This window comes from Hibiscus syriacus, unplaced genomic scaffold (assembly GCF_006381635.1).
Source record: "Hibiscus syriacus cultivar Baekdansim isolate YM2019G1 unplaced genomic scaffold, ASM638163v2 tig00111812_pilon, whole genome shotgun sequence".
NCBI lineage: Eukaryota > Viridiplantae > Streptophyta > Magnoliopsida > Malvales > Malvaceae > Hibiscus > Hibiscus syriacus.
The window spans coordinates 710581-726514 of NW_024063187.1; the positions used below are offsets into that span (position 1 = coordinate 710581).

Genomic DNA, 15934 nt, shown 5'->3' on the forward strand with positions numbered 1-15934 from the left:
GGGAGAAATTTTGTTGTTTTGAAAAGTCAAAGATGAAACATTTATGGTGATGTGGCTTTTTAGGTGATGACATCACAAATCCTTATGAAAAAATACAAACTAATCTCCACCCTTGATTAGCATTCATCCAAGGGTCACTCTTACTTTAATCCATGTGAAAGAAACATAATTTCATGAGAGCCCCTGGATGAGAAGCTAGATCCAATGGCTCCCATTAAGCCACATCACGCATCCAAGTGAAAAAGCAAGAACTAATCTTAACCATTGGATCAAGATTGGATCCAATCGCTAAGATTTCATCATCCAAAGGAGGTGCATTCCCACCGGCGCGTCCCAACCGGTTGGAGACCTCGTCGGCGTGTCGCTAGTGTGTGGGTCACACATGACGGTCCAGTTATCTTCCTCGTCGAGTCACTGCCACACCACTATCGTTCCACCTTCGTCGTCGGTCATGTTTTGAGCATGCAAAAAATAAAAAAAAATTAGAGCTCAAATATATAGTTTATATATATATATCATTCATTTGTAAACTATATATAGTATATAGTATATAAATATCAAATATAGTATATAGTTTATATATAAACTATAGTTTTTATATATAGTTGATATGTAAACTATATAGTATATATATTTAGTATATACTATATAAATAGTTTATTAATTAATGTATTCAACTATATAGTATTCATACATATTGTATATACTTTGAATTTATATAGGATAAATTATATAAGTATAAACTATATTATATAGTATATAAATATCAACTGTAGTATATAGTTTATATATAAACTATAGTTTATATAGTTTATATATATATATATATATATATATATATATATATATATATATAGTTTTTATATATAGTTTATATACATAATATATTTATATATATCAACTCTAGTAAATGGTATATAGTATATAAATATAAACTATAGTTTATATAGTTTATATATATAATATATACTATATAAATAGTTTATATAGTTCATATGTAAACTATATATATTATATAGTATATAAATATTAACTAAGTATATAGTTTATATATAAACTATAGTTTATATATATATATATAGTTTTTATATATTGTTCATATGTAAACTATATAGTCTATATAGTTTATATGTAGTATATATTATATAAATAGTTTGTTAATTAATGTATTCAACTATATAGTATTCATACATATAGTATATGCTTTGAATTTACATAGTATAAATTATACAAGTATAAACTATATTATATAGTATATAAATATCAACTATAGTATGTAGTATATAAATATCAACTATAATATATAGTTTTTATATATATATATATACTAATGAACTTTATAATATATAGTTTATATATACTAATGAACTATATAGTTTATTAATATAATTATATAAACTATATAATTCATATATACACTATAAACTATATAGTTTATATATAGAGAAAATAACCTCAGTGACCAAAAATGCCTTATAATATACAATTTTAACCAACTTTTTTTGGATTTGTCAAAATGACCAACTAAATCGCAATGCAATCGATAATTCGCAACGCGATCTCCGGTATCGCAAATCAGTTGCGATAGTCGAAGTTCGCGTTGCGATTTATTCCAAATTCGTTGCGATAGTCCAAAATCGCAACGACTGGTGGTATTGCATTTGTTTCTTAAGAATTTTCTCTAATAAGATAGTATTCGCACGGACGTGTCGAAGACATGTATTACCACGACCACGACCCGAGACGAGACGAGACGGCGGCGGCGGCGGAGGCGGCGGCGCGTGAGAGTCCCCCTTGTTCTCTATCACTCAACAAGGAAGTGGGAAAGCCAAGCCTTAAATACCATTCCCAATAGTGTTTCTAATACAATGTGGGATTGAGCATTACCAACACTTGTTTCCAATACTATGTGATTATTCAGGAAACAATTAACAATCATGCACCTTAAAACAACTGAATCAGCAACCAATTGCATTAGTATTATACGATTAAATATGTCATAATTAAAAGTCAATCTACAATCAATCGCGATTATTGCAATTTTAAGCAAAACATTAAAAAAAATTGCATCACTCGCTAGAATAAAAAAATTTGTTATCGTGCAATTTCAATCAATTGAAAATAAATTAGAATTGCATGAAAACTAAACGAACCACAAATACTTTTCATACAAATACTAAAGTCATTAACTATAATTCACAAATAATATCACTATTTAAGGCTCAATCTCACATAGTATTGGGAACAAGTGTTGGTAATGCTCAATCCCACATAGTATTGGAAACACTATTGAGAATGGTATTTAAGGCTTGGCTTTCCCACTTCCTGGTTGAGTGATAGAGAACAAGGGGGACTCTCGCGCGCCGCCGCCGCCGTCCGTCTCGTCTCGTCTCGTCTCGGGTCGTGGTCGTGGTAATGGTAATGGTAATGGTAATGGTAATACGTGTCTTCGACACGTCCGCGCGAATACTATATTTTTAGAGAAAATTCTTAAGAAACAAATGCAATACCACCAGTCGTTGCGATTTTGGACTATCGCAACGAACTTCGAATAAATCGCAACGTGAACTTCGACTATCGCAACGAACTTCGAATAAATCGCAATGCGAACTTCGACTATCGCAACGAACTTGGAATAAATCGCAACGCGAACTTGGACTATCGCAACGAATTTGGAATAAATCGCAACGTGAACTTCGACTATCACAATGAACTTGGAATAAATCGCAACGCGAACTTCGACTATCGCAACGAACTTGGAATAAATTGCAAAGCGAACTTCGACTATCGCAACGAACTTGGAATAAATCGCAATGCGAACTTGGACTATCGCAACGAATTTGGAATAAATCGCAACGCGAACTTCGACTATCACAACGAACTTCGACTATCGCAACGCGAATTTGGAATAAATCGCAACGCGAACTTGGACTATCGCAACGAATTTGGAAAATCGCATTGCGATAGTCGATGTTCGCGTTGCAAATCTGGAAACTGATTTGCGATATCGGAGATCGCGTTGCGAATTATCGATCGCATTGCGATTTAGTTGGTCATTTTGGAAAATCCAAAAAAAGTTGGTTAAAATCGTATATTATAAGACATTTTTGGTCACTGAGGTTATTTTCTCTTATATATATATTATATTAATATATACTTTATATATATATATATATATATTATAATTGTTTTTATTTTTTATTAACTTTTGAAATGAATGCAATTTACTCTATTTTTCAAAATTATTTCACATCTTACAATTATTTTGATTTCATTCTATTGTGTTCTTTACTTTATTTAAATTTTAATTCGTTCATTTTCATATTTATTCAATTTAGTCATTAAATTTATAGTTGCACACGAATTTGATCCATTCTTATTTCTTATTTATATTTTTGTAATTAGCCCATAACTTTTTAAATGGGTATAATTTAGTCCTTTTCTATATTAATTTCAACCTCACATTTTAAAATTATTTCGATTCAGTCCCTCATCAATGCATGTTTTTTAATTTATTTAAATTTTTATTTGTAATTTCATATTTGTTTAATTTAGTCCTTAATTTTATATTTTTCATAAAATTGGTCAATGATTATTTATATTCTGAGTAATTTACTCTAAATCATATAAAATTACTAATTGCAATTCAAAGTTCGCGAAAGACGAAAAAATTAATCCAAAAATAAAAATCAACCCGATTTGAATTAAATCCATATCTGATAAAGATCCGACCTGAATTTTTTTGTCAATGATGTGACCTGATCTGAACGAGATCCGTCTGAAGTCCATCCGAACCTGAATTAATCTGGTCTTTAACTGTTCCGGACCTGAACTGTTTTGACCTGAATTGACATCGATCCAAACTGAAAGTAACCTGACCTGAACCTGGTGTCAAATCAACCTGAAAATGACCCGACCTGATTTAACCTGGACTTGATATGATCCGAGTCGAAACATCAAATTGACATGACTTGACCTGTATTCGATTTTACTCGACTTGACAGGATCCGACTGAAACCTAAACGATTACCCAATTTTACATCATAATACTGAAAACATACAAAGGATTTCTATATATTTTCACAAGCACACATACACTATTTATATATGAGTCTTTATATAGCTAACTTAAACTGCATGGCTAGCCGCAACACTCTAACTGCACAGTTAACGTCTAACAACCTTTAACAACTTAACAAATCACACTCAATTGCTCACATGCACAACTGCTAACGTGCCATGTATATCATACTTAACATTCTCCCCATTTTTTCCTTCTCTTCACTCAGTAAGGAAGCACACACATCATGTCTCAAAACAATTTAATAAGACCGTCCGCAGTCTGATGACTGATTGGAATATAGTTGACCTGGAGCTATTTAGCAACCCTTTTTTCTCGAATAAAATGGACATCCATGTTTACATGCTTAGATTGTGCATGATAGACCGAATTTACGCTTAAGGCAGTATGTAGAGTGCACTTTATCTTCAATCTAGACCCTAATATAAGTTGAAAAGATGGAAGAACAGGAGCAAAAGACGAAAAAGAAAGACGAAACAGTTGATCGACGGGGTAAATGGTCAACGAAAGATCGAGGAGAAAAAGACGATTACACTCTTTGTGGATAATCTACCAAAACTACTTCATTGGAAATGATTATGAAATATGTTTGCATGTCATGGGGACGTGGTGGATGCTTATATTATTGGAAAGCTAAATCTTGGGGGGAGACGTTTCGGCTTTGTACGTTTCAATAAGGAAATGGATGCAAAAAGAATAACTGAAAGATTAAACAGCTTAATGGTCTATGAGAACAAAATCAAGGTGGGGCCAACTAGATACAGTGGATGAAAAATGGTCTAGAACATATACAAAAATGGAAGAACTCGGAGGAGTACGAGCGGAATAATAAGAAAAATAGACAGAATGAAGATGATTTCAAAGATAGATGTAGAGGAAGTATTCAAAATGAAGAGTATCGTAGAACATGAGCAAAATTTGGAGGTATGTAAGAGAATTCAGGGGCATGTGATTCAAGAGGGGCTATGGAGTCTGAAGAGATATTTGGTGGGGGTGGTGACGACCATTTACACAATAAGCGGTATAAAGACTCGACTTCATAACTGGGGGCTAGGTGAAATCATGTTAAGAGAATGGGAGGAGGGAAAATGTTTCTTCCATCTTTCAAAGACGATGATCTATTCACCTTCTTGGAAGACCTTAACCGGTATAATTTGAAAGAGATTTTCATTGAAGTATACCCTTGGTCTGAAAAGTTGACTCAGATGGAATGGGATACATGGTTAGAAATCATTGGCAGGCCTCTTTATTGTTAGAACCTCAACACATTCAAAAGAGTGACAAAGCTATGAGGCGTTTTCAAATCTTCAGGGGAGAATGCATTCAAATTAGAGAATTGTGAGAAAACATCCTTTTTGATTACAGCTTCACAGACTATAATGATCAATGACACTGTTAGATATGGCTCATAAATATACCAGTAAAGAGGACAGGAGATGGAGCGGAGTGAGCGAAGCGAACATCAACTGTCCTTACAAAGAAAGTCTCGTTGTGAGATTACGAATTATGTGGGTTGGGGGTACGGGGGCGCAGCCCCCGCGATATGGTACAGGGTTGATTTTGTAATTATGTACCAGTGTTTTCTATTATAAATAGAGAAGTAACCTAGACCTAAAATATCATTGAATAAAACTTCTAGCGCCGCCTAGGCACTGAGGACGTAAACACATTGCCGAACCTCGTAAAATTCTCGTGTTCTATTGTTTTCTTTACCCGTTTTCGTCAACAATTGGTATCAGATGTTAGGAGCAAAATTCGAAGTCGCAAAATTTGATGGTCAGGGTAACTTCAGATTATGGCAAACGAGGGTGAAGGATCTATTGGCGCAGCAAGGGATCTTGAAGGCTTTGCGACCTATAAAGCCGGCGTCGATAGATGAGGAAGATTGGGAAGAATTGCAGCAGCGAGTGGCAGGAACCATACGATTATGCTTGGCGGACGAGGTCATGTATCACGTCATGCATATATCGTCTCCAAACGAAATTTAGAGGAAGTTGAAAAGTCAGTTTATGTCCAAATCCTTAACAATAAAAATGTATCTGAAGCAGCGGCTGTATGGGCTGAAGATGCAGGACGATCACGATTTGGTGCAACACGTGAATGTCTTCAATCAAATCGTTTCTGATCTGGCTCGGCTTGATGTGAAAATTAAGGATGAAGACAGAGCGATGATTCTGTTGTGTTCGTTGCCTCCCTCTTACGAACACATGGTGACTACTCTTACATATGGGAAAGAGACTATCAACGTTGAGGAGATTACTGCAGCCTTGTTGGCTCACAACCAGCGGAAGCAGAATGCAGGGGAAAGCTCTCAAGCCGATAGCTTATATGTCAAGGGTAATCGAGATCATGGACGGAAGCCAGAGAAGGCAGGGTCCGGGAAGCAGAATTCTAGATCCAAATCCAGGGATAAGAAGACGATTCACTGTTACAAGTGCAAGGAGGCGGGACATATGAAGCCAGACTGTCCGAAGTTGAAAAAGTAGACTGATGAGAAGCGTGATGGCTCATCCAAGTCTGTGAACGTGGTCGAGGATAATAATTCTGATTGCAGTGAGGGTGATATGCTTTCTATTTCAACGACACAATTGACGGATGCTTGGATTCTTGATTCTGGATGTTCTTATCACATCACGCCAAATAGGGAATGGTTTTTCGACATACAGGCTGGTTAATTCTGGTTCGGTTTATTTGGGTGATGATCGATGTCTCAATATTGTTGGTATTGGTGATGTCAGAATTAAGATACACGATGGCTCCGTTTGGACGTTGAGTGGTGTTCGACATATCCCAGACTTGAAGAAGAATTTGATTTCCTTGGGCACTTTGCACAAGAATGGTTTTATCCCTAAGGCTGACGAGGATAGGGAAACCATTCGGATTGTTAAAGGAGCATTGACTGTGATGAAAGACAAGATGACTGCAGGGAATATCTACAGATTGTTAGGGAGTACCGTTGCAGGTGGAGTTCACTCTGTTGAGTTCTGTGATGATACGACAAAATTGTGGCATATGTGCCTTGCTCATCTTAGTGAACGTGGTATGGCAGAATTACACAAGAGAAACTTGTTGCATGGTGTCAAAAGCTGTAAGCTCGATTTTTGCAAGTATTGTGTTCTTGGTAAACAGACTAAAGTCCATTTTAAGACTGCGAAGCACACAACTCAAGGGATTCTTGATTATGTGCATTCTGATGTATGGGGGCATTCCACGACATCGTCTTTGGGTGGATCTAGGTACTATGTTACTTTTATTGATGATTTTTCACGGAAAGTTTGGGTGTATTTTTTGAAACATAAATCTGAAGTTTTTGAGAAGTTCAAGCTGTTGAAAGCTGAGGTAGAAAACCAAACAGGACGAAAAATCAAGTGTTTGCAGTCTGACAATGGTACGGAGTACACATATTCACAGTTCCTACAATTCTGTAAGGAGCATGGGATTCAGAGGCATTTTACAGTGCGCAAGACACCACAACAGAATGGTGTTGCGGAATGAATGAACAGGTCATTGAATGAAAGAGCCAGATGTTTGCGGTTGAATGAGGGGCTTCCCAAACACTTCTGGGCTGAGGCTGTTAACATGGCGTATTACCTTATCAACAGATCGCCAAGGGCATCGCTGGCTGGGAAAGTTGCAGAAGAGGTATGGACTGGTCATGATGTTAGTTTTGATAACTTACGGATTTTTTGTTGTCCTGCTTATGTGTATGTACCTGCTGATGACAGATCCAAACTTGATGCAAAATCGAAGGAGTGCATTTTTCTGGGTTACAAGAAAGGTGTCAAAGGATTCAAGTTCTGGGATCCAGTTGCGAAGAAAGTTGTGATTAGTAGAGATGTCATTTTTGATGAACAGTCCATGTTGCAGCAGAAGCAAGACATGACAGTGGTGGATTTCGAGCAGTTTCTAGTTGAGAAACCAGAAACTTCTCAACCAACTTCTGGTGGTTCCACTACGGATGATTTGCAGGATTATAGTCTCGCCAGAGACAGGGTGAGACGGATGAATATAAAGCCTCCGAACAGATTGGGTTTTGAAGACTTGGTATCTTTTGCACTTATTGTTAGCAGTGATGATCCTGTTACTTTTCATGATGCCGTTACTAGTCAGGAAAACAACAAGTGGATAGCAGCCATGGTTGAGGAGATGGAGTCTTTGAATCACAATCGCACATGGGAGTTAGTTCCCCTTCATGAGGGTAAGAAGCCGATTGGTTGCAAATGGGTGTATAAGAAGAAACCAGCAGTAACAGAAAAAGAGGGGGAGAAGTTCAAGGCTCGTTTGGTAGCGAAGGGTTTTTCACAGCAGAAAGGAGTTGATTATGATGAAATCTTTTCTCCTGTGGTCAGGCACACTTCAATCCGAGCAGTACTTTTATTGGTGGCTAGTTGGGATTTGCATTTAGAGCAGATGGATGTTAAAACTGCTTTTTTGCATGGTGATTTAGAGGAGCAGATCTACATGCGGCAACCTGAAGGTTTCACTCAATCTAGAAACGAGCATTTAGTTTGCAGATTGAAGAAATCTTTGTACGGGTTGAAACAGTCTCCGAGACAATGGTATAAACGGTTTGACTCCTATATGATCAAGATTGGCTACAACCGATGTGAGTATGATTGTTGTGTCTATGTTAAGAGCCTTGATGATGGTTCTTTTATTTTTCTATTACTGTATGTTGATGATATGTTGTTTGCTGCGAAGAACATGGATGATGTTATCGGTTTGAAAACTTTATTGAGTCAGGAATTTGATATGAAAGATTTAGGTGCTGCAAAGAAAATTCTTGGAATGGAAATTTGCAGGGACGGAGACTCAAGGAAACTGCGGCTATCTCAACGGGGTTATGTTGAGAAAATGCTAGAAAGGTTTGCGATGAGCAGCGCGAAACCAGTTAGCACTCCATTGGTGAATCACTTTAAGTTCTCATCAGAACAGTGCCCTAAGATAGATAAGGAAGCTGAAGATATGGAAAAGGTTCATTATTCTAATGTTGTTGGCTGCTTGATGTATGTGATGGTATGTACTCATCCTGATTTAGCTAATGCTGTTAGTCAAGTTTATAAATACATGTCTAAACCTGGTAAGCAACATTGAGAAGCAGTCAAGTGGATCTTTCGGTACTTAAAGGGTACTGTGGGACATGGAATTATTTTTGGGAGTCAGCGGGATAATCCTTTGGTTGTAGGATATGTGCATTCAGACTATGCAGGTGACTTGGATAATAGAAGATCTACGACAGGGTATGCCTTTACTCTTGGTGGAGGGCCTATTTGTTGGAAGTCTACTGTTCAATCTGTTGTGGCTCTATCTACAACTGAAGCTGAGTACATGGCAGCGGCTGAAGCTGCAAAAGAAGCTTTATGGCTTACTGGTTTAGTGAAGGAGTTGGGTGTTCAACAAGGTGGAGTTCAGTTGCTTTGTGATAATCAAAGTGCTATTCACTTGGCTAAGAATCAGGTGTATCGTGCTAGAACTAAACATATTGATGTAAGGTTCCACAAGATCAGAGAGTTGGTTGCATTTGGAGAGGTTTTGTTTCAGAAGGTACATACTGATAAGAATGCCGCTCATATGTTCACCAAGCCAGTTACGACAGACAAGTTCAAGCATTGCTTGGACTTGTTGAATGTTTTGAGTTGTTAAAGAAGCAAGATAACCCAACCCACATTGAAGTTTCCAAGGGGCAGGATATTCGCCAAGGTGGAGATTTGTTAGGTACGGCTCGTTGTGGGGTTACGAATTATGTGGGTTGGGGGTGCGGGGGCGCAGCCCCGCGGTACGGTACAGGGTTGATTTTGTAATTATGTACCAGTGTTTTCTATTATAAATAGAGATGTAACCTAGACCTAAAATATCATTGAATAAAACTTCTAGCGCCGCCTAGGCACCGAGGACGTAAGCACATTGCCGAACCTCGTTAAATTCTCGTGTTCTTTTGTTTTCTTTACCCGTTTTTGTCAACAGACACAATAGAGGTTAAGGTGGATAAAAGCATATTCAAAGTCAGAGTTATTGAGTTGGGTTTGATAGAAGACCGCTTGGTAATCCAGGCAACAAGGAATACTATAGAAGAGTCGTCAAAATCCTACTCAGGGAACAACGTTGGGGAAAATCAATCGTCGAAAAAGTCAAAACGGAGCTGGTTGCAGACAAAAGAGGAAACTTTGGAGGGACCATTCGGTGGGAAAGAATTCATTAATAAAATAGCCATGTGTCGACACCGTTTTTCGCCCGGGCGAGGAAAGACCGATACCGACTCAGGGGTTTTTTCTTTGAAAATCATTTCGAAATGTAAGGAGTCGCCACCAATCATTTAAGGTGAGATTGGAACACCGTAAAAATCGGGTGATTTTAATAAAACATTTTATTTTAATAAAATACTGAGTTTTAGGGTCTGTAAAATCCAGAAATCAGGTTCGGGAGTCAGTTACACGTGTCACCTTTTGATTGGATTGAAAATTTATTAAATTAGTTATATTAAAATTAAAAACTCTAAGAAATAAATTTATTAAATTAAAGTGAAATTAGGACCTAATTAAAAATTAAGAATTAAAGTTAATCTTAGTGATCAAATTGATTAATTCTAAATCCAGGGGATTTAATCTATAAATTTAATACATGACTGGAATAAAATATTTTAAAGTTAATTCTCAAATTAAGGCATTAGATAAATTAAAAATAGAATCAGGATTAAATTGAATTAAATGAAAATCCAAGGAAACAAATCATATGCAAGTACTGACCAAAATGGAAGAAAAACAAAGCAGGATTCCAGCACTGCGAATACATAACTTTACAAGGATCCACAATCTAATTATACTAATTTAAATAGTTCAGTGGTCATATTGATATAAATTTGAAAATAATTATCATTTCGAGACCAAACCACATAGTTGAGTGGTCATTTATGTAGTTTACCCTATACTATATGAACAATTATTTTGTATATATATATATATTATTAGCGGTTTGTCACTAATTAATAATGTTAGTCCACATAATCTTAACTCAAAATAATAATTTAAGTACGATAATTACTAATATTGTTAATTTAGGTAATATAACAATACACAAAATAATATTTTTATTATCATATTAGACATTTTGACAAAGTATAAATATCACGTCAGATATTTTAAAAGAACATATACCACTTCGGTCATTTTATCAAAGTACAAGTATTATATTAGTCATTTATTAAAGATAAACATCAAATTAGATATTTTAAAAGTACGTGTATCATATTGAATATTTTATTAAAATACAAATGCCAAATATGATATAGTTCTAAGGGTATAAATGAATAAAGCGTTTGGTGAATTGTTCGTGAACTGTTTGCATAACGTTCGTTTATGTTCGTTTATTAAGCTAAATAAGTAAGTATGAACAAAAATTTTTCGTTCGTTTAATAAAAGAACGAACATGAATAGAAACACGTTCAGTTCATTTATGTTCGCGAACAAACTCGTTTATATGTTCATGAACAAACTCATTTAGGAGACGGCTGCCCCTCTCTAAGTAAAAGTAAAGTCTTTCCTTCAACTAGAATGTAAGTAAATTGAAAGAAGCGCGGAAAAGGGTCAAATGCGGTTGCTAGCATCGAAGAGAGCCGTCTTCGACGATAAAGTGGGAGTTCGGACTTGGCGAACGAGCTCTTCCCATGGGAGAGGAAAGCGGGGGCAGGCAAAATAACCATTCCGGTGGTTGATAGTAGAGCAAAGGCTGGACAAACATGGATAGGCGTGCCTTATCATCCAAAAGGATGTAGAAACAGGAAGGGCTCGTAGGGTCGATCCCACATCTCATAGAGAGGAGGAATACCAAGGATGATAAGGGAAAACTAACTCTACAGCTCACAGGAATGGGAAAAGTCATTCTACATTACTCCAGTTTTCTCATAGCTTTATTTAAGAGAGAATGGGGAGTAAGGCTGAAATGGCTATACGGCTTTCAAATTCTTTTCGTATGTTGATTGAATTAATAGATGCTGGGTGAGGGCTTAAAGACCCTATTCACATAGCGTTCATGGACACATATTTTTCTTTTGGGCAGATTTTCCTATTATCCTACTAATTAAACTACATTTTCAAAGGTTTAAAATTAAGGGTTACGCTTCCTTTCCTTTTTTTAATCAAACCCTAAAAGTTTATTAAATTTCAGCCGTATCCCTCTTTTTTTTTTTATCAAATTAGAAGCTTCCATTCATCTTTTTACAAGATTTTGTTGTGGGTTTGTAAGATATTCGAGTTTTGCAGCAGTTCAAGATATATAATCAATCCATCTCTCTTTCCTTTCTTTAACAGCTAAACAATTGGAACCAAACCCTGGGTTTGCTCTCTTAATACGTTAGAGTTACTTTTATCTGTTCATGATCCTCTTTCATACTTCTAAACTATATGATTACATTCTGTGGTCTTTTGTTTATTAGATAAAGTGTTTAATTCGTCCGTATGTATGATTTTGTTGATAGTATCCGAGGCTTGAGAAAACATTCAGGGTTGTTTTTACTTAGAAAGTAGCATGGTTAATGACAATCATTTACGAGTTAAACTATCTGTTAAAAACCCTTCTATTTTAACGTAGGATAGGAAATTTTTACTATTTAACTCGTTGATTGGTCTGATACTTTACTCGAAGAATAGACTTGGAATTCCAAGAGTTGGGCAAACTATACTTTCTGAGATAAAAGAGGCTACGTGATTAAGACTTTCTGATCTAAAATTTAGGCTCGTGTATTATGTTCATATATAACTAAGCTTAGCATGGGTATAACACGAAGGGGGATTAGATTTGTAAATGGTTGATGTATAGTTGACCATATTGTTGGATTGTAGGAATTATTTGCTTTTCATCTAGAAAAACAACATTAGTTCAATCTTTTGTTAACATTTTTTTGCCTCTTTGGATGATGCAGTTACTTCAATAATCTGTTTTGGAGATTTGAAACTAAGCTTCTTCAAGAGTTGCTTCTATTTGGTTTAATTTGGATTTCCTTTCTTATATTTAAATTGGTTTAATTTAATCTACCCAATTCCTTTCTTATGTTTAAATTAATTTAATTTAATCGTACCCAATATATTAAGTGCTTTCACATTCTTTGACTGTTGGTTTTCTTCTCAAACGAACCAGAGTGAAGAAAAAGGAAAAAGAAGAGTAGATTAATTTCATCTTCAACTCAAGAATTGGTTGCATCTCTTGATATATTTAATTGTTCAACTTCTTCAAACGTCATCAAAGGTATGTAAAAAATTTCTTATTTTTTTCTATATTAATAGTATATATCATCCTATAAGATCCGACTGTTTCTAACAATCTCTCTAAAAATGGGGTTCGGGGAGGCCACAAAGAGTTAGGGGGAGACATTTTCAAATCTTTATTTGTGGTATATTATTCTCATTTACCTTGTTTAAGTAATATGTATTATTGCTTTTATAGAACTTATTTATTATATGCAGTGTTACCCACTAATAATGATTTGAGTTTTTTTAATTTTTAGGCATGCCTTATAACTTATAACATGGACATTATTGTGTATTGGTTCTTCATCACCAATGGATGTCACTGAAGGAAATGACATAGAAAGAAGACATCAACTGTTTGGCAAGAATTGACTGTCATTAATCTTCCTGATGGAACCGGAAAAGTACAGTGTAATCACTGTAAGATTAAACTTATGAAGAACAAGGATGGTAGGACTACACAATTTAAAAGGCATTTAGATGGTTGTGTGAAACGTCAGATATCTTTAAAGGGACAAGGCAATCTTTTTAGCACCGCAAGCACCTAGATCTGACAGTACGAGTGGTATCCAAAATTGGATATATGATTAAAAAAAGATCAGGGAAATTATTTCTCACGTGATAATGGTTCACGAGTTACCTTTTGAATTCACTGAGTGTGAGTTATTCACTTTATTGATAAAAACTGCAAGTTCTCATTATGTAAGAATTTCTCGTGCTACAACCAAAGCTGATTGTTGGACAAGTTATGAGGTTGAGAAGACGAGGTTAAATGGGTTGTTAAAGTCAGTTGATAAGATTAGCATTAAAAATGATGTGGATGTCGGGTCAAAAGATTCAATACATGGTCTTGACATCTCATTTTGTGGACTCTGATTGGTATTTACAAAAAGGAATTTTGAACTTCGTTGATGTGCCTCCACCACACAGTGGAGTTGTTGTATATGATGCATTGTACAAATGTTTACAAGACTGGGGTATTGAGTGAAAAGTGTGCTCAATTTCTATGGACAATGCTTCTTACAATGCTGCAACTATAAGGATGTAAAAAGATAGCCTTTCATTTCATAAAAGGCTTCTTTTGAATGGACAATTATTTCATATTCGTTGTTGTGCACTTATCTTAAACCTATTGGTGCATGATGGTTTTTCTGAAATTGAAGATGTAATTGAAAATGAGAGGGAAAGTGTGAAGCACATAGCAACATCCACTGCGCGTTTGACTATTTTTAGTGATATTGTCAAACAACTTCAGTTGCCAAACAAGAGGTTGATTTTAGATTGTTGTACACGGTGGAATGCAACATATTCTATGTTGCCATGTGCGATGGAGTTTAAAGATGTATTTTCACAGCACGCTCAACGAGATGTAAGTTATAAATATTTGCCAAGTGATGAAGATTGGATGAGGGTTGAAGAAGTTTGTTCTTTCTTAGCACTGTTTAATGAAGTTACCAACATTATATTAGGTAAACAATTTAAATATATATAATTTTATTTCATTATTTATTACTTTTTATTTATATTATTTAATTTAATGCATATTTTTCTTTTATAAATATTAGATTCTGAATATCCAACTTCAAATTTATTTCTTACTGAACTTTGGAGTATCAAGGAATTATTGATGGAGAAATCTTTGAGTAATGAACTTTGGATGAGACAAATGGCCGGGAAAATTCAAATAAAATTTGATAAATATTGGGGTGAATACAATTTGTTGATTTCTATTGCTGCTATATTAGATCCCAAGATGAAATTGATTGACTTCAGTTTTTGTGTAATTTATTCTAAAGATGAAGCTCATAGACAAATTCACATTATGCGTGATAGTTTATATGAGCTTTATAAGGAATATGTGGTTGAATATGCAGCAACTAATGTTGGTACATCAGTGGAAAATGACGTGCAAGAAAGTGGTGTCAGCAATGTTTCTAACACTAGTAAAACAGGAAAGGGAAAAATTATGACTGGAAGGTCCAAGTTTGAGAGATATATTCGAAGTGTTAAAACAGTTGATGATGTCAAGTCTGAACTAGATACATACTTGGAAGGAGTTTTCATTTGTAAGGAGAATTTTGGTGATTTTGATGCCTTAGAGTGGTGGAAGGTTATCAAGTTTCAAATTTTATCAAAAATGGCTATTGAAATCTTGTCTATTCCCATTACCACAATTGCCTCATAATCTGCTTTTTAGTGCTGGTGGTAGAGTGATTGATGCATATCGTTCATCTTTAGAAACTAATACGGTGCAAATGTTACTTTGTGGTTTCGATTGGTATCGGAACTTTTATGGGTTGAAAAAGAAATCTAAAGTAAATAATTTTCAAGCATTTGTTTTGTTTATTTAATGTTTAATTATTTAATTTGATCACCTAATTTTATTTTTTATGTAGGGCAAAGAAAAAGAGATTTCTTTACTTTGAAGTTATAATTTTAAAGATATTTAATTTTTTTGCTCTGATTTTTAAAGTTATAATTTATAATTTGATCACCACATTTGTTTTGTTTATTTAATGTTTTGTTTATATAATTTGTTTAGTTTTTTATGTTATTATACTTTGAAGTTCATTAGTTACTGCTGATTGTAATTACTAATTGTTTAGTTACTGCT

General features: G+C 35.0%; 1 protein-coding gene across 1 annotated transcript; it reads left to right on the forward strand.

The window, feature by feature from the left end:
- The first annotated feature begins 14164 nt into the window (after positions 1-14164).
- On the forward strand, positions 14165-15505 carry LOC120171125 (zinc finger BED domain-containing protein RICESLEEPER 2-like). Its single transcript, XM_039178912.1, has 3 exons — positions 14165-14297; positions 14484-14789; positions 14886-15505. The coding sequence occupies exons 1-3, from the start codon at positions 14165-14167 to the stop codon at positions 15503-15505; spliced, it is 1059 nt and encodes a 352-aa protein (XP_039034843.1).
- Positions 15506-15934: the final 429 nt, after the last annotated feature.

Excerpts from the sequence above, each read along its gene's own strand:
- LOC120171125 (XM_039178912.1), top strand. The coding sequence starts at position 14,165 with ATGGTCTTGACATCTCATTTTGTGGACTCTGATTGGTATTTACAAAAA. Across the intron at positions 14,298-14,483 it reads CAAATGTTTACAAGACTGGG|ATGTAATTGAAAATGAGAGG; the intron begins GTATTGAGTGAA and ends CTGAAATTGAAG. Across the intron at positions 14,790-14,885 it reads AGTTACCAACATTATATTAG|ATTCTGAATATCCAACTTCA; the intron begins GTAAACAATTTA and ends TATAAATATTAG.